At 50.6% G+C, this 18,971-nt stretch overlaps 1 protein-coding gene across 9 annotated transcripts in view; it reads right to left on the minus strand.

Annotated features, from left to right (window-relative positions):
• Positions 1-18,971, minus strand: part of ANKS1A (ankyrin repeat and sterile alpha motif domain containing 1A) — a 77,322-nt gene that overhangs the window by 35,733 nt on the left and 22,618 nt on the right. For 8 of the 9 annotated variants that reach the window (XR_015808767.1, XM_014872738.2, XM_088180514.1 and 5 more), the window contains 8 exons: positions 16,447-16,743; positions 15,768-15,843; positions 15,386-15,487; positions 14,080-14,175; positions 13,799-13,995; positions 12,239-12,331; positions 8,132-8,249; positions 1,859-2,424 (listed from right to left, as the gene is read on the minus strand). Coding sequence is in view for 8 of the 9 variants with exons in the window: in XM_014872738.2 (XP_014728224.2) it covers positions 1,859-2,424; positions 8,132-8,249; positions 12,239-12,331; positions 13,799-13,995; positions 14,080-14,175; positions 15,386-15,487; positions 15,768-15,843; positions 16,447-16,743 (1,545 nt within the window). In the remaining variant the exon portion in view is untranslated. The remainder of the gene's footprint in view (positions 1-1,858; positions 2,425-8,131; positions 8,250-12,238; positions 12,332-13,798; positions 13,996-14,079; positions 14,176-15,385; positions 15,488-15,767; positions 15,844-16,446; positions 16,744-18,971) is intronic. The other variant, XM_014872740.2, reaches the window with a different exon arrangement.

Genomic DNA, 18,971 nt, shown 5'->3' on the forward strand with positions numbered 1-18,971 from the left:
CAGAGCAGGGTCAGCTCAGGCTCTGCTGTGGATCTCATCTGTCCAGGGACACCACAGATGCCTCCCCGAGCCCCTGTGCCCTGCACAGACACACCTACTGCTGGCCAGGCCAGCAGGCAGAGTCCTCAGCTTGCAGGGTACAGCTGGGAGCCACAGAGAGCTGCACATGATCACTTCCCTCCTTAGTCACCTGCATAAAGGCCATTAAAATTAATAGAGTGATATAAATCTGCCATTGTTTCCCCTCAGCACAGAGGGAAAGCCAAACCATTGCTAACAGGGGTGGCTCAACAAGGTTTATACTGCCCTGGTAAATGCAGAGGCTGCAAGTTGCATCCAATTCTGAGCAGCTGCATTATCCCATCCAGGAAACTAATTCAACATACAACCACAGAATTGCATTTATGTTTAAATCTCACTGTTGCCATTATGACTAGCCAGACTTTTAAAGAAGTGAGACCTGCCCCACTGCAGACAGATGTGAATTTTTCACATTCTTTCTCTGATTTCCTCACCTAAACATGAGGGGAAGGAAAAGCAGATTCCTCTCCTGGGGCTTGTCCGGTTGCCTCAGGGGAAATGAGGGATTTGTTTACAGGCAGGAGGAAGCAGCTCCGAGGGTTCATCTGAGCAGAGGAAGCAGAGGCAGTGCAGGCAGCCCAGCACTTGACCTCTGCTACCAATGCAGTCGTGCCAAAGGCTTCTGCCCTTTGAGTGTCTGCTGCAAACAGCTCAGATAAAAGCACAGGGAATTATCCAGCCCTTCCAGAGAACCTTCTGCTGCACAGCCTTTCCCTAAGCCATGGTACAACTGACCTGGGCAATTAACAGTGAAGCCTCTCCAGCCCAAGCAGCTGCAGAGGAAAATATCTATTTGGCAACCTTGAGACCCAGCAGGGAGTGAGGGGGAGGGAGAGAACGGACTGAGGGATGGATTCTCACGTTGCTCTTAGCATCTCTAAATACCTCCCTCTTCCCCAGATGATAATTTTCTCTCCAAGTCAGGGCTGGAGAGGCAGCTGAGCATCAGCCAGTGCAGGGGCACAACCCTCCCCCGGGTTTCCACGCCCGGCACACGCGGCTCCACACCCCCAGCACCACGCCAGGGGTTTTAGTTCCTTTTCAGAGTACAAAGAGTGGTTCATCCGAGCTTATCTCTTCTGCAGCCCCGGCTCTCCCAGCACAGAATCATCCCCAAAGAATGTTTCAGTAATGTTGCGGTGCTGAATTTCAGAGGGACACTTAATCTTGCCCCAGTGGCTCTCTCCAGGGCCAACTTTCTGAGCATGAAATATTTAACTGTCCGTGGGCGTCCGATATGATAATAAAGTGACTGCTAACCAGCCGCTGAAATGAGTGTGTGAGGAGGAGAGTGGAGCTATCAAATACACAAACCAGCCTAATTACTGTCTTCCTTCCATCCCCATGAACCCCCAGGCACTGCTCACACTCCCCAGCAGCAGGGACCCAGCAACACAACACTTCTAAGATACTGGGATAGTCAACAGCAAAGAACTGGAAGGAGGAAATAATGTTGGTGAAGGGCATTGTTATCAAGTCTTTCTCATTTTGGGGATGTGAAAACATATTTGGCTTGCCTAAAAGAAACCAAGCCCTGTATTTGAACAAAAAACTTTGAAACTGCTTGCAACTCTGCTACTCCCCCACTCCAGTGAACTTTATCTTTTGGCATTTAACACCTTGCAGACTCCGAGTGAGCACGTGCCTGTTAATGCCCTGTGAGTGTTAGCAGAAGCAATGGAACCCACCCAGGACCCCTGAGGGCAGCATGGCAGAGGGGAGCTCCTGCTGCACAGTCATTCCTGGCACAGAGGATCTTCAGCAAGCTCAGCCTTACCTCATCCCACTCCGAAGCGAAGGATGGGGATTTCTCCAGCCGCTTCTTCCCGGTGCTGCAGTTGGAGAGCGATTCGCTGCGGCTCCCCATGGCATCGTCCTCCGTCGGGGAGCAGGTCAGCAGGTCAGAGTCCGACTTAGACAGGCTGCGGCTGAGTTTGAGCTCGGCTTTGGGCTTGCTGCCCGGGTGGGCTCTGCCCACAGCTCTGTCCCCCTCTGGCTCAGCACCGCCGGGGTGCTGCTGCACGTGGGGCGTGACTGCGGCGCCGGGATCCGCCCGGCTGACGTGCTGCACCGTGGCGTACACCACGGTCTGCGTGGGGTCTGGGGAGCTGCTCCCTGCTGGTCCCGACGAGGGTAACTCGGCGTCCTCCAGCTGCATAGCAGCAGGGTGGCTCGTGGCTTCTGTGTCCCCCTTGTCGGCGGAGGAAACGAGCCTGAAAGGGTCCTCGCTTATCTCACAGATTGGAGAAGAGCCGTGGAGCAAGCCTGAAAACTGCTCTGGCACCTGGATGTCCTGGCTCTCGGCAGAGTCCTGGCTGCGGCCGCCGCTGCTCCTCCTGTGGTCTTCAAGGGGATGAAAAAAGAGAGGAGGGGGGAAATTAAAAACATGGAAGAAGCAGCAGCAAAATTCCAGCTCTCTCCCTGCCCTCCCTCAGCAAGGGAGGGAGAGATAAAGAGAGAACAGTTCCGTATTGTTCCGCGTGCTCAACTTGTACCCAAAGTCATGGCATTTATGAAATTCCAAACACTGGCCCGATTTACGCAATCTGGCAGCTCTCCGTGTTTTTTATTCCTGTTAACACTAACTATCAGGCCTTGCTATATAAGGCCAAGAGAAGTGCTAACTATATCCTGCAGAGAGCAAGTGAGGTGGGAGCAGCAGAGACGGAGGCTCCTGGAACATCTGATCCGTTTCCATAAAGGCCAAAGCGTTATTTAGAGCCGTGCGCCCGGCTCTTGGCACGGGCTGCAGGGTGGGAAAACGCCTGGACTGCAATCGACCTGCGAGTTCCAAAATCCGCTCCCAAAAAAACCCACTGCTTCCCTCCCTAGTGGCTTCCGAGTTTAACCTCTCCTCCCTGCTCAGGGGAGAGAAATAAACAGTTTATGCAAGAAAAAAAAAAAAAGCTTGAGCAAAAAGTCTCTTTTACAATGAACTGAGCACAGAGTGGTCAGAGCTGGTGGAGCACTGGCTGCCCCAGAAACGTGACACTGGTCCCCAGCTATTCCTGCCCCAGCAACCTTAATATCAGGTACCAGGGTCCTGCATAAACCATGAAGAATTGACTGATCCCAAGTGCTGACACACACACACACACACACACACACACACTCACCTTCGTCACAGCTGAATGAACATTTCAACTGCAAAAGCAAAACTTTGTCAAGCCAACAAGTCTAACTTTGGTTTCCTAGGATTCCTTCACCCTCCCAGCATTGCTTGTGAATTTTAACTGCTTCCATTTAGTGCTGAAGAAACTCTTCAGTCTGAGGACTAAAAATTGATGCTGCAAAGGAACAATAAAGCAAAAGGCTCCGATAATGAGGCTCTGAAGTGCAGAGAGGATGTTTGGATGTGAAGAGGAAATCACTTGCTTTGCAGACAGCAGCTCTGGGAAGCCAAGGCAGAGGAACCCTCCTTTCCGTGAGCAAAATAATGAGTTCTACTCTAACTAAAAGCAGCCTGTTAGCAGCAGCAGAGAGTCCAACTCAGCTCCGAGCACCTTTCCAGCACCAAGCCTGACCAGGGGATTTTCAAACACCAATACCCATCGGGCTTTGTGGTCTGTGCTCACACCAGAAATGGGCAGGAAAAGGCTGAATTAGTAATTTCCCTTTGTGTGGGGGTGCCAGGTACCCCATGCCTGATGAGCATGGTGAGTCCCTCTCAAAGGCACAGGAGCAGCTACAGCCCTCACTGGGATCAAGTGATGCGAGGGATTATCTCATCCTGGATCCTATGAGTTAGAGATTCCAGGACAGTGAAGTAGTTGTTGACTCTCTTGCACAGGCACATAAACCACCAATTCTGTGACTGGAGCTGCCAAGGGGAAGGCAGGTCCCAGTGCTGGCTGAGAGGGACCAGCAGCAGCACCCCAGATTACAAGGCCAGACTAAACCCAGTTACTTTGCATAAAGCTCTGAAGCTCCAATGCTGGAGAGAAACCTCAGAGGACAAACCTCAGAGGAGATCAGATGTGCTGCATTCACACAGGACAGACTGGTACTAATGCAAAGCCACAGAGAGGTTAGCGAGACAGCAGTGATGGGACAGTCACATAAACCTGTGGGGAAAGAAAAACTTTTTTCTTCCCAATCTCTTCTCCTCCTTGGAAACCATTTCTTCCATGCCCTAGCTGATCCTTTACTGACATTTCTGCTGAAGGCAGAGGCGGCTGGCCAAAGCTGGTGCCACGTGCTCTAACACTTGAGTCCAGCCAGAACAAAGTGCTCCAAATCCAGCTCCAGCACCTCACAAAAGGGCTCCTGTTGGACAGGAATCCCAGTCACCCACTCATCTGCGAGCTGAAGAGGGACTCTGAAACACAGGGCAGCTGCCAGGGAAGGAATGGAGTGAGGGCAACAGCACTTGCTCAGAAGTTGTGAGAAATATCTTGAAGGAGACATTTCAGAGCCTGCTCTGAAAGCTGCAGACAGAAGAACTAATGTAGAAAGTAATCTCAGTCTTTTTGTCATCGAGGTGCACGCAGCAGGAACATGCAGGGCTCTCCAGGCCTCTCCTTTTAGGGGATCTGAAAGATTCCTCCTCCTCCAGTTACACCTGAGTTACACTCAGAAAGGGTCCTTGGCACAGGGACTTCTGCCCAGCTCCCTTCATGGATTTCACTCCCTTCACTGATTTCACACCCCAGCAGAGATCATTTGACAGATCCTGCCTTTTTCAGCCACAGCCTGATGCAGGTCTCACCCACAGGAGAGGTTGTTCCCAACCTTTCCTGGGATCAGGAGCCCTTCCTGGGTACAGACTGTCTGCATCCCAGGGAGGATTCCAATAAGAACTTCTCTGCCAGCAGCCTGAGGACTCCAGATAGGAAGCACTTCCCTAAACACTCCACCCTAAGCTGTAACCGCCCTGCCTCCACTGGATTTCGTTCCCTGTGTATCAACAGCAGGATTTGTCTCACAACCCTGGATTAGGAGAATGAATCTGTTCCTGCAGCTGCTGCCTGCTCAAGCTCCCCAACCTTAAAATTAGAGAGGGCATACAGCAGCCTGATTTGCACGTGGAAAAGGCTGCCCATGTTACACTACGCCAGAATTTGTCAAGTGAGGAGCAGGCAAATCTCCCTCCTGTAAAACAGAAGGACAGAGGAAGAAGCTGGCCTTGAGGGGTACATAAATATCCTTCACCTACAACAGAACTAAAACACAGCCCCACTCCACAGCCAGCTACTCTGTGTGGAACCCAGCTGAGGATGGCACACCCCTGTGTTAACCTCACCAAGCTCAGTCATTCCAGGCAGAGTTTATCCACCTGAATTGTGCTCTTTTGTATTCCCTCTTCAGAACGGGCAATGAGGCACTGCCCTGCTTAGAGAGATCATTAATGTGACTCTGCACAACACCATGACAGCAGAAACACAAGCTTGGGCCTGGGATATGGGACAGGAGTCTGTCCTCTGTCTGTGATAACACCATGTGAGGACACGTAGACTGTTTGAACTGTCCTTCATCTTCAGCAAACCAAGAGCTGTCCCTAAACCTTTGCCTGCAATAACCAAGTGTCCCCACAGAACTCCCACAGAGATGTCCACCCTGCAGTTTCAGCAGACACGTTCTGGCTCTCAGAAAAGGGCTTCTTTCAATCTCTCTGCAGTGTGTTATGATTTCACTGCTGGCTCATCCCAGCTCTCTGGTTAGCAGCACAGTCACACTGTGCTGGTTGAACCAGTACAACCACAAAGAAAATCTCTAACAGGAGGAAAGACAAAGTGGGGACTTCAAGCTGGACCTCCTACGGAAGCAGCACAGAACAACCTCAACAAGTACCAGTTTGTAAGAACTACCAGAAGGCACCAAGTCAGTCCTACCTGCAACAGGTCACTGCTGACAACACCTGGGTGTGACTGTTGAGAAGCCAAACAGGCCAAAACTCAAGGCTTTTCACCCTCCATTAGGTCCTCTCTGGAGGCAGCAGGAGCTGGAAAGTTTCCTCCTGGTCACACCACACACACTCCTCCTCTTTTGCCTTATTTTAACACCCTGTTACAGGGCCTGAGTGCCCTGACTTCACACATGTGACTGCACACCAAAGTGGATGGGAGAGCATTTGGCTTAAACCACTTCAGATCTCTGCCCAAAACATGAGGCCAACTTCTCCCAGTGCTCCAGCATGTGACAGCGAGCTGCTCTAACACACACAAAGGCCACCAAAGCCAGAGGATAATGCCACATTCATCTGCTGGCTGGACACAGGACAACTGGCAGCCAGAGGAACAAAGGCAGCTATCACACATGAAAGGCACCATTAAACCCGCGTGCCTGAAATTCAGCTTTCCACTGCCCTGAAACGCCCTTTCAACAGCCACAGGAACCCAGGCCCTCCTCTCCTGACCAAAGGCTGCTCCAGGACTAATCCAGAAGGCCAGACCCTCAGATTGAGAGCCAAGAAGCAGTTCAAAGCCATGCTTCAGCCTGTTCCATGTCTTGGGATTGAGCTGCTGCTTTTGATGCTCCAGGATCCTTCTGACCCCGAGGTGGGAAAATTCTCCAACACCTCAAGCAAGGCTTCGATCTCTCCCTTGACTCTTGCTTAATTCTGCCACTCCTTAAATTTATCTTCTTCCCCCATCATCAGTGCTGACTGCATTTAAAGAATGGGAAAGTCAGGGAAGAAGAGGAAAAAGTCAACTGCATCCTTGGATTTCTCCCACTGTAACAGTGGGAAGGGCTCCGGGCTTGTTACCAACACTTTCCATGGAGTGCAAACTGTAAAGTCACAGCTTTGATCTTTCCAACTGTACATTAAAAGATAGGACTCTGCTCTGGATCCATAAAAGGATCCATAAAGGTCTTCCTGCAGCCTCCTCTGTCTTCAGGTGCTCAGGGGAAGAGATCTGCATCAAGAACAGGCAGCTACATTAGTCTGAGATTTTATTTTGAGCTGACACATAATTAGGACACACCTCCACTCTTACCAATCAAGCCTGGACACAGCAGCCAGGGGAAGGAGTGGAGCAGCTGGAATAGCTTGTGCCTGAGTAACCAGCAATAGCTGCCCATGATGAAAGCCTGAAAGCCCTGGCTCAGGCTGTTGCCCAAGGACTGTTCCTGGCTCAGGCTGTTGCCCAAGGACTGTTCCTGGCCCAGACTGTAAAACACCAACCTAAAAAGCTCCCAAAATTTGCCTCTGGCAGTGAGGGGCTTTGGCAAGTGCTGGTGGGAACACAATGACCTCTTGTGCCACCCTGGAGCAGCCAGGAGAGCAGCAGGATCAATGATAGGAGGGGAGAAAAGCTGCAGGTCTGACAAAGCAGTCAATGAGGCACCACCTCAAGTCCTTGTTAGCCCTGTCCATCCTCAGAGGGAGGGGGATTCCAGTGTGAGAATCCAAACTAAATCCACCCAAATTCCTGCTCAGGACTTCTGAAAAAAGCGGAAATCTTTTCCCTCTAAACAAATCTTTTGTTGTTATTGTTGAAGGAAGGCCAAAAACAGCCTAACACAAGAGATAAGGTGTTCCCAGATGCTTTGTAAAGCTCTAAGGTCCTTCCAGAGGAGGAGAAACTGCCTCAGTATCAACCTGTGTACCCTGTGGTCTCACACAGTTCTTGTTCTTGCTCTACACATTTTTGTTTTCCTCCTCTGTTAGTTTCCATCTCAAATTAGCTCTAACACAGAGCAGGATGTTGATTTTACAGCAGGATAGCAGAAACCTGCAGCGCCAGCTGGATGGAGAGCACGGCTCACTGGAACGCTCGTGTTGCTCATCTTCCCTGGCAGAGGCACAGCCTCCAGCCTCTCACCCTCTGCCTTTGCTTGGCCAGGCATGAGATTTGGGCATTTCTGAGGTCACAGAGCAGATCCTTGCAATCTCTGAACTGTCCCACAGTGGAGCTGCCCTTCCTCCATGTACACTCTGTACAGGAACGCTCAGAGCTCTCCTTTACAGAGAGATTACCAGGAAACACAACAATCACCCTCCAGCCCCCACCCAGCAGAGACTTTCATTGTTCCACTTGCCCTCTGCCCCCGTGTTTTCCTGAAGCACATGCAAGCAAACAGCTCTGCTTTTTGGATGGTCACTCACCTTTTGTTTTCCTGTCCACTGCAACCGGCTTTTTAGTTTCTGCTGTAAGCAACAGCTCGTAGGGGTGTTCCTCTTCCTCAGCTCCACTTCCCCTGCTTTTCCCCCGGGCAGCAGAGGCCTAATGAAGAACAGCACAATGTGGTGGTGCTCTGCAAAGCAATGCTTTGTCCCAGCATAAACCCCACAGTCTCTATACCATGGGTTAAGCAAAGAATTGGCAGAGGTAACACCTCCACTGCGGAGCCTGAGCCAAAATGTAATACTCCCCTTTGGGTTTTTTGAACCCCCTCAAGAAAACCCCACCTAAACCCCTTTAATTTTTAGTATTTCAGGCTGCTGACAGCTTTCCAGCACTGACCAACTGTGCAAGGGCTGCAGACAGCCTGGAGGGGGAAAAGAGCTGAGACCGTTATTCCTGTTCATCCCATCTCAGGCTCGTTGTTGCTATTGGAATTTGCATCGTCATTCACTTTTTAGCTGCCGGCCCTATTAGGACAGGGCTGAAAAGAACAAAAGCCCAAATCCTGCCACCTTCTCAGGCATCTCAGATCTGCATTTCTGACCTCAGGATGTATGGCATATTCAGAACTAAAGTGTCCTCAGGCAGCACTGTATGAACTCAGTTTAACTTCAGGACGTGCAGAAATGATTGTGCTCATTTAAATCCTCCAAAGCCTCTACTTAGAGCTGGTTTGTAACCCTGGCAGATTCTCCTCGAGCTGTTCTGGAAAGCCACCAGCCATGTGCAGGATGAGGTTTTGGTGCAGGATCCAGACCAGTCTTGCTGCACACTCACACATGTTGGTCTGTATCAATGCCGAGGATGACAGGCACTGCTTAACCTCGTGTGCCAGCCCAGTGCTGAAGGGGCTAAAGTGGCCACCAGGGCACCCTGCCGGCACAGCCAGCTGCCTTTCAGCACCATCTCCTGGCCAGATCCTGGCAGGTTGATGCAGTCCTGTCCCAGGAGCTCAACATGACCCAGGAATGCACCCTAAGAGGCTCCAAGGGAGCTGGGGAGGGGCATGGAGTGAGAGAAAATTGTGAATGCCCTGGAAGTGTTCAAGGTCAGGTTGGATGGGGCTGGTTGAGAGGAAGGTGTCCCAGCCCATGACGAGGGCTTAGGACTGGATGATCTTTAAGGTTCCTTCCAGCCCAAACCACTCTGGGACCCCATGTGTGACTATACCCAACTACAGTGGGACAAACTCAAACCAAAAAGCAACAATTCCTGCCTGCTGCCAGGACAGGGAACAACAGGTCTGAACAAAACATGCCCCCAGAGAGGGCTTCTACTGCTCAGACTGCTGGACCTGCCACTGCCTTGCCAGCAGAGCACAGAGCACCTCCTGCTTTTCCCCAAAGTGAAAGCACCAGAGCTGCTCCAAGGGCAAACTGGTGCCTACCTGACTGCAACCCAGCCAGGAGCTCTGGAAGCTTAAAAGAGTCTTGGAGAGGCAACCAAGAGTCGGCAGCATAGACAGGATTCTGACATCCATGTGCTGTTCTGCACAAACCCAGCTGGCTTTTAAAGTGACTTTCCCAATGGGAGGAAATGGGCCCTGCCCGGCATGGGAAATATTTATTTATTCTACCTGCTTTGAGCAGGAGCTGCCAGGCAGACCTGCTCCTTTCCAGGTGAAGGAGCTCATAATGAGCAAATTAGAGAAAAATTCTGACCAGATGGTGGCACAAAACCATCAGACCAGAACAGCAGGTAAGAGGTTCTTGCCAGGGATCTTGGAAAAATCCTGCCCAGCAGCAGCCTGTTAGCACAGCAGCAGCCTGGAGCTTCAGCCAGGCTCTGGTGGTCTCCTGACACTCCTGTGGATGATGATTCCTGTGCTGTCCTCTTTAAATGCACCAAAGGCAGAAACTCTCCAGCAGCACACAGTTCCCAGTTTCTACTCTGTGAACTTTCACAGGCCTGGTGACACTTGATTTTCTCCATCTCTCATCCTTCCAAGCTCTAAATAGTGTTCCAGGTTCTAATTAATTCAAAATGAAGACCATTGCTGGAGAACACTGCTTGCTCTGTGGGCTTTATGACCAGGAGCAACACCACCAAGTAAAGTTTTCTTTCAATGCAGTTTTTAGTTCTTCAGCCATGTTGTTTGCATGCATAAATGTTCATTGCTAGCAAAGCCCAAAAATAAAATGCTGTGAACAGTGAGGATGTAAGGTGTACTTAATCCACAGTAGAGGACTTTGAAATATTTTTTCAAGGGTAACTCATCTCTTCCTCTTTTCTCCCTCCCCAGAGCTGCAGACCAAACTCCTGGAGCCAATGTGGCGCCTTGTCCTTGATCTGCACTTCCCTTCCAGAGACAAGCAGTAAACAACTGGAACTGAAGTTTAATTTGACAGTGCAGTCTCTTACTCAGCTCCAAACCCAGAAGGTTTCTGTAGATAGTGAAAGGCACCACTCAAGCACCTCCAAACAATCAGCTCCTTTGCCTGTTTGTACCAACGCTTTTCCGTGATGAAAGTGAAGTTTCTTGTTTATGCTCATCTGTTTTGACTGATAGCCCCAGCTTGGCAAGGAATAAAAAGACTACTTTGGAAAACTAGAGTTTGGCCCAACCCCAGAATACTCAATGACTAAGTGTCCTGGCTCCAATGGGAGAGCAGGGCTGGAGGGTGGCAGATTGGGATGCTGCAGCAGAATGTTTACAGCATTCCCAGAGCATGTGCACACCTGCCCGGCCCAGGGAGAGCATGCTCTGAGGTGATAAAAAATGGGCAAGAGTCAGAAAAGCAGAGCAGGCCAGGAGGAACAAGCAAAGTAAAAGGATCAGGCCCAAACTCCTCATCAGTGTGTCCAAAAGGTCATTTCAAGGCAGCCACATGCTGCCTGTAAGTTTCGTCACTGAAGTTGGTCACAAATCAAAGTCTCCCAGCGAGTCACTCTGCCATTTGCCAGCAAGATTCCCTTTAATGGATTGTGCTTCCAAAGCCATTAAAGGCAGGACAACACAGCGGGTGTTTGGTAATTAAACATGGCAAGAAGACTCAGCAGGAATGATCAGGGCACGTTTCCCTCCCTCGTGTTTATTGTCATAAACAAGTTCTGCTTCCCAATTACTCCATGACCTGCTGCCCAGCTCTGCTCTGCCACAGCCAGGCACAGGACTGGTCACCATCCCCTGCATTTGAACAGCAGGGCAGGGATCAGTCCACAGTGTCACATCCCAGTTTCCCTGTTCATACACAGCTCAGAGTTTACTCCCTCTCTGCAGCCGTTCTCTTACAGCAGGCCATGTTCACCTGTGCCTCGTGTGGAATTGACACTCTCCAGAAAACAGATCTCATTTGTGCCTTGCAGAACTCCAGCAGATCAGCACATTCAAAGAAAGCACTTTCAGAACCAGAGCCTGCTCTGACAGCAGAGGTGGCACACGCTCCACGAGCTTCACACACAACCCACTGCCTTTGGGAGAACACAGAAATCCACAGCATTTGGATTTGCTTTGAAGGTTTTCCTGGGTGTCAGCAGAAGTTGCCAAGGCACATTTGTGGTTTCCCACAGCCATGTCTCCCACAGAGTCCTTACATCTGAGGTTCACAGGCAGGTGAATAAGACAAGCAACAGGAAGTCCTAGCAGCAACAATATGAAATGGGAGAGCTTGAGTTCCATCAGAAAGCAGCTCACATGCACTACTGGGCCAGATCCTCAGATGAATTCAAGTCCCTGATCCCTGCTCATGTCAGTGGGACACACAAGCCCATGCAGCTCCTCCACAGCTGGGAGCTCAGAGGAAGCAGGAACTCACAGCCCCTCTGTGTTTCAGTCCAACTGAAGATGCCTGTGGTGGGATCATTACTAGTGGGCAATGGTCCACATCACAACGTGGGTCAGAAAAATCTCTTCCTAAGGGAATTCTCAGCCAAGAATAGGAAAGTAAGGCTGAAGGTCAACTCTGAGGTGCCCTGGAAGAACCGGACAAAGGAAGTTCCCATGGTAAGGGACAGCAGCAATGCTGAATTCTTCACATTCACAGCCCAACGAGCATAGGAGGTAACAGCATCCTTGGCTCCTCCCAAACTATTAAAACTGATGTTTAAACCACTCTCCCATGAAACACCCCAGAGCCAGCCCCATGTACCTCACAGGGAGCACTGTGGCCTGTCTTCTTCTCCACATTCTGCTCCTCCTCTTCATCAGGCGGGGGCTTGGCTGGTGGGGGAGGACGTTCCCTCTGCAGGTGAGACAGACACTGTCAGCTCATCCCTTCTGCCCCCACCAGCTCCATGTCCCCACTGCTGTGGATGCAGCAAGGACCTCTTCAAATTCATCTGGGTGGAGGAGAATTTCAGCCCTAACAGCACAGAGCTGGGCAATGGCTGCTGCCTTTCCTCCTCTTTCTCAGGACACTGGTCTCACTCAGATCCAAACCAGCATCTCCACAGCATGACACAGGGAAGTGAGCAATGAGCTGATCAGAAGAAAGGGCTTGTGGCTTAATGAAACTGATGCCAGAGGCACCTTTTATAGTGGAATACTCTAGGGATCAAGAAACTATGCTGCACTGCTCTCCTCCCATATCCCAGGATTGCAACTGAGCAGCTGGAGCTGCTGCCTGGTCCCGAGGCTGAGAATAAGCCAGAGCCACCTCCTGCCTGGCCACAGCTCCATCTAATGGCAAAGGGAGCAGCAGAGCTGCACTGCTCCAACTCCAGCAAGCTACTGCAGCACGTCCCTCTTCCCGCTCTCTTTTCACTGCAGTTCAGCTCTTGTCTTTCCTTAGTTGTGACAGAACTGAGCTTATTTCACACCAGACACCATCAGCACAGGACAATGACAAGATCTGATCAGTAACACGACTGCCTGGTACTGGACACCAGAGAGATCTGGCCAAAACGTCCATTATCCAAAGCTTTTGTCTCATTTCTATTCTGCTTGCTCTCAGCACAAGCCAAAGGCTGCACCTCCTCTTTGCACAGAAGGGAACCAAGGTTACTGTGCCCCCAGCAGTTTAATTGTTCACTGCTGCTCTGCCTTTTGTCCAAAAATGCCTCAACAGAGCAGGCTTTGGAAAACCAGCCAGAACACAGAGCCTGAAGCTGACCCAGCACTGCAGGGCCCGTGTCCCATCTACCCCACAGCAGCTTTCCTGCCGATCGCTACCGGGGCAGCAGATGCAGCTGACAGAAGGTGAGGAAGACTTCTCTGGGGACAGTTCCAGGAGCTCTGCACTGCCTTGTAAAGCCTGGAGTACCCTCTGCAGAGCTCTGCAAGTAATACACAAAAAAAACCCCCCTTCCATTGCCAACTAGACTCCAACAGGTTATTACAGGTAATTTCCTGAGAGCCTTAGCTTTGGTAAAGCAGTGAGACATGAGAAAATGCTCCATACAAGTTTCCAGAACTATTTTCAGGACAAGAAGCCAGCCCTTCTGCAAAATGTAATCTCCTGACAGACAAAGATTCACTAGCACCAGTGCACTGCCAGAAGACAGAAGGATACAACACGAGGTGAAATGAAGAAGTGGCTGCTTTTAGGCAATCCCTGTGAACAGGGCTGGGAAGGAGAGGCACCTGCCTGCTCTCATCAACGACAGGGAAGGATTTAAAGATTTCCTCAAGCTTGGGCAGCCTGCTGCAAAACCGGACCCTGCAGGTCAGCCCCCTGTGGCTCTAGGGCAGGCAGGGGTGAGCTACATACAGGCCTGACTCCAGCTGCTTTGAGGCCACTCGGCTCAGCCTCCTTATTCACAGATTCCCGGTCAGATGATCTCCCGCTGGCCAGGCTGTCCAGAGAGTGGCAGGACGTGGCATTGCACAGAGCTTCATATGGGCTCTCCTCTTCAGGGTTCACATCAAAATCGATGATCAGCTCTGTGACAGCTTTGTCCACATCACCTGTGGGAGGAAGAGAGAGATGGGATTGTCACTGGATCTCCTGACCTCGGTGCTGCCAGGGAGAGGAATGCTGGTGATGCCCACCCTGAGATGTCCGGCCCGAGGGATCGGTGGCTGGAGCGAGCGGGGCTGGAGCAGATTTCTCCACAGCTTTGGCACTTTTCTTCCCAACGGTGTAATCTGCAAGGGGGGTGGGGGACAGGGTCAGCTCATGTCACTCTGGCTTTCTGTCCCCTTCAGCGCATGGCACTTCCTCCCTCGTGGGTGGAAGGCCAACTGTCAGCTTATTAAGTGTCCAAAAAAAAATAACATTATTAAAACTTGCAGCTCAGATCCCAAAATAGAAGCATGCTGCCTCTTTAATCACAGGCACAAGGGTAGGGATGGTCCTTTGAACTTTCAGAGTCTTTAATCAGAAAGCTGCAAAGCTGCTGCATGGACACAGAGCCATGCAGCAAATTCGTGTTGTAGATACAAACTCCATCACTGAACAGAGTAATAACAAGAGAAATCAATTCCAGCTGCAGCCCCCTACTACAGGCAAAGCCAGAAACATTCAGCTGATGTAACATCCAATAGCAGCTCCCTCCTGGGGAAAACAGCCTTTATCTGCAACACCTTCGGATTTAAAGCCCACCTTTGTCTTCGGTTTCAGAATGAAGCTCAAACATTCCAGCCTCACAGGCACAGCTTAGTTAAAAGTCTGAGAAGTGCTTTGAACCTGCAAAGCTCCCAAATGCTCAGCATGAGTAACACACCCCAGCTCCAAATGCTTCTGATCCTCCCCACAGCTGAGAGGAAATGCAGACAGTGTAATTACAAGGTATGAATTTAGCCAAGATGTCACATTTCATTCCCGAATTTGGACAGACACAATGGACCAAGCTCCTTTATAAAATACAAGTAATCAAGGCCTTTTCTGTAAATCTCATCTGCAAATTCCATGCCCAAGCCTCACAACGAGGCGAGGAGCAGGATGTGAGATCTGTGGACAACGATTTGCCTACACAGACACGTAAAGGGGAGTTACACAGAACCATTTCTAAAGCTGTTACTTTGCATTCTGCAAGCAGATTTAGGCTATCCTTAATTTTAATTAACTCCTAAATCGAGCTAAACAAAGCTCAATTAAGCCCATTTAAACTGTAAAAGTCACGCCACACTCCCTCAGCAAAGGGCTAATCCTCCTAAATTCCCCCAAGTTCTCCTCCAAACATTTGGTCTGGAGAAGCTCACCCCAGCGTTTCAGCACTAGTTCTTCCAGCACAGCCTGAAGCTGCTTTGCTTTCAGCACTTTCCAGGTCTAGAAAAGCACATCCTGTATCTGCTCCAGCACAATCATCACCTCAAATTTTCCCCTCCTCCCCAGAGGCAGAGCTGCATTACCCACCTTCAATAAGAGCTGCTATGTGCTGGCTTTTCTGGGAAGGAAGCTCCCTCACAATGTCCAGAGCAGTCAGGCCTCTGTTATCCTTTATGTTCACATCAATACCTGTGGCCACAGGGGTACAGAGGGTAAAAGCAAGAATATTGTCTGACTATGTGCAGGTTGGTGTATTTCAAGTCACATGAGTGATCATCACTGAGGGGAGCTAAAAGGCACTCTAGAGACAAATCTAAAGCCAAACTCCAAGAGCCAATCTCTCCTACATCCTGCTCTGAGGAGCTCTGACAGCTGGATGGAGAAACCTGCTGCACTAGAAAGGGATTTCCTCAAGCTCTGGGTGAAGGGATCACCACATTAGTGCTTCAAAGGGGGAACATTCTCTCACCTGCAGCCAGCAATATTTGTACCACATCTGTCTTGCCAAACAAAGCAGCTTCGTGCAAAGCACTGCCTTTCTCAGTCTGCAAATTAAATGGAAACATAGCATGAAGCCAGACAGCAGGGAATGGTGAGGGAGGCATGGCTTAGAGGGTTACAGAAGCAATAAATACACGGCTGTACACGAGGTGTGGGCAGCACTACCTACAGCTCAGGATGGACTGTCAGTGTTATTACAATGCTGAGGATGTGGGATGGAAAAATGGGGACGGTTCCATCAGAGACACCAACCAAGGGCCTTCTGCAGCTTGGCAAGAGGTCATGTCCTGACAAGGAAAAACAAGACCCACATACAAGCCATTGCTGTGAAAACAGCACATTCACAAGTGGCTTGATAGGAAGAGACATGTTTGCCTATCAAGAGCTCAGAGCGCTGCAGGGCAGAACAGCTTCAGCTACAGAGTGTTTCTGTCCCTCACTCCGTGTCTGGGGCTTTGCCCAGCCCCTGCACAGGCGTGAGCCATGCACAGCACCCAAATCCCTCCGGGCAGCCTCCCCCAGCAACCCCGAGCTGCACACACAGCCCAGCAGAACACACAGCTCTCCTCAGCTTCTGTGAGTGCTCCCTCTGCGAGGAGTCTATGTGGAGCTCTCCAATCCCAGCCCAGCCCCACTACACCGGATACCTGGTAGTTGCTGTCCATGCCAGCATCCAGGAGGACGTGGACCACTGCCTTGTGACCGTTCCTGGCTGCCAGATGCAGCGGAGTGTGTTTCTTAGTGTTGCAGCTGAGCAGGTTGGGGTGGGCGTTCAAGAGCATCTTGACCACTTCCAGCCTCCCGTAGAGAGCAGCCAGGTCCAGGGGTGTCTCGAACTTGTTGTTTCGCATGGTGGGGTCGGTGAGCTCCTCCAGCAGCACCTTCACCACCTCGGTGTGGCCGTGCTGGGCCGCGCAGTGCAGCGCTGTCTCGTTGTCGTTGTTCTGCGGGGCACAAGCGGCACCGGGTCAGCCTCGCTCCAGCATTCAAGTTTCAATGCAAAAACAAGACCAAAAAAAAAAAAAAAAAAAAGAAAGCAGTGGGGAAGCAGAGAGCCCAGTCTGAACCAGCCTGAGCAATGTTTCACCGTCTCCCTGGGTGTTTAGCATCCCCTCACAAGCTCATTGATTGGCCCAGACACAGCTTCGGGGATGTCCAGAATAACACACTTCAGCTGTGGGAAAGAGGGACTTTCCAAGCACTAGGGTCAGAATCCAGGGGCTATGCTAAAGTTTAAGGGATGTAGAGCTGTATCCAGATTCCCACCTGCAGAAGGCAGTCTGGTATCTTGGCAGCATCCCAGACTTCAGGGTGCCACAAAAATAAAAGGCTGGCAACCTGTTGTGTGAATTCTATTTGCTGGAGCTTCATCGTCATCATTTCAGATTTAAACTTCAATTGTTTCAAATCCTACTTATCCTGGTTATAACAGTCATTCCACCTCTGCAATTCTGGCTGCTTAGAGAAAGGGAGCACCCAGTCCATGCAGTTTGTGAACCAGAGAGCTGTGCAATTCCACCACCACAGGAACAAGCCAGGGCTCAGGTCAGCTGAGGGAAGCAATGTCTCAGTGACAGCTGGAAGCCAGACCCAAACCAGAGCATGCAGCAGCAGCCAGGCTAAGAACCAGCAATGCAAAGCCCAAAGACGAGCAGTACAACGCCCCACATGTGTAGGTGCAAAATAGGAACATGGTCTAATCTAATAGAGTCTTTTCTCAAATTAAGGTCCTCTCAAGTTTCTAGTTTTACTACTGTGTGTCACCCACAGAGGGATTCTGGTTTAAGCACTTTAAAAACAACTACCTGACAATATAACCCCAAAAACATTTAATATAAACAGTTACACTCTTCAACTGAAAGCATCGTGGTTCAATTTGTCAATTTAACAACATTTCCAATAAAATAAACAGAATGTTCTTGTCCTGCTGGAGGCAGCAGCACCACTGCAGAAGGGAATTTGATCCCTGCCTGCCTGCTGTGAGAGCACAGGCACGCCTTGGGACACTGCTCAGGATTTTGCACCATATCACAAATATGCAGGGCTGTACGAGCACTCAGATCCAGCTGAGGTGTTTAGTCAGTCCTGTCAGGTGTTCAGAAGTCCTGTCAATCCCCCAGTTGTTTGTATCTGGCTTTTGCATCACTTCTCAGCCACAGGCAAAGCAGGAGAGGAGCAGGAGCTGGGGGAGGCTCCCCAGGTGCAGTTTGTGCAGCAGTGAAGGGAAGGAGGCAGAATCAGGCACATGCAGGGAGAGGAGGCAAACGGGGGCAAAGCATCAGAAGGTCCAAGGCAAACAGGCTCTATCCCGAGGGAGGCACATACATGTGGACAGAGGGTACTGCAGGATACAGAAGTCTGCACAAAAAATATACAAACGGAGTGAGAGGGGACAGAGTAGAGAACATCAGAGCTTGCACCTGCCTGTCAGCTCACACTGCTGCTCTCGGGCATTTACAGGGCTGGCAAATCCCAGTATTCCCATTTGCCAGGGTTGGGAGTGCAGGATCAGGGAGCCCACCTCGGCCCAGGCTCTCAGCCTGCCCTGTGGCATGAGGAATCCTTGCTGCCAGGCTTTGTGGAAAGACTGGATGACCCCAGCCCCTCTGAGCAGCAGCTCCCTGCCCCAGAGCTGTGGGGGCACACGCTGCCATGCCAGCCCTGGCCACTGAGGAGTTCCTTGGCTAGGACTGTCCCCCTCTCCTTTCTCCCTAACATAGGGTAAGTAACCCTGTGGGGGCTTTAAAGCATGCAGCAGCTCCAAGCACCTGCCTGAGGGCTCAAAAACGGGAACACAACATTGTTTAAAAATCTAATTGTTAGAGACTTCCCTCATCTTCCCGGCAATTCAGTCCAATTTTCCCTAAGTAGATTGGGGCTCCAATGCTCGAGGCAAAATCCCCAGACTTTCCTCCTGCAGCAGAGATCACCAGGCAGTAAAACTCCCCTGAATCATCACAGCAAGTCTCTTCCAATTCCAGATCGTGCAGTGGTAACTCCCACTACTGCCTGAGTCTTTATTGCCTCCATTTTGGGAGAGTTTTGAGGAGCCAAAAATACTACAGCTCTTCCAGGCAAGAGTTTGCTCCCTTCCTGCGTCACCTCTCCAGGCACAAACCAGAGCAGTGAGCAGGAGTGCTCAGACCTACAGATGTATCAGAGATGGAAAAGG

This window comes from Sturnus vulgaris, chromosome 29 (assembly GCF_052056855.1).
Source record: "Sturnus vulgaris isolate bStuVul1 chromosome 29, bStuVul1.hap1, whole genome shotgun sequence".
Lineage (NCBI taxonomy): Eukaryota > Metazoa > Chordata > Aves > Passeriformes > Sturnidae > Sturnus > Sturnus vulgaris.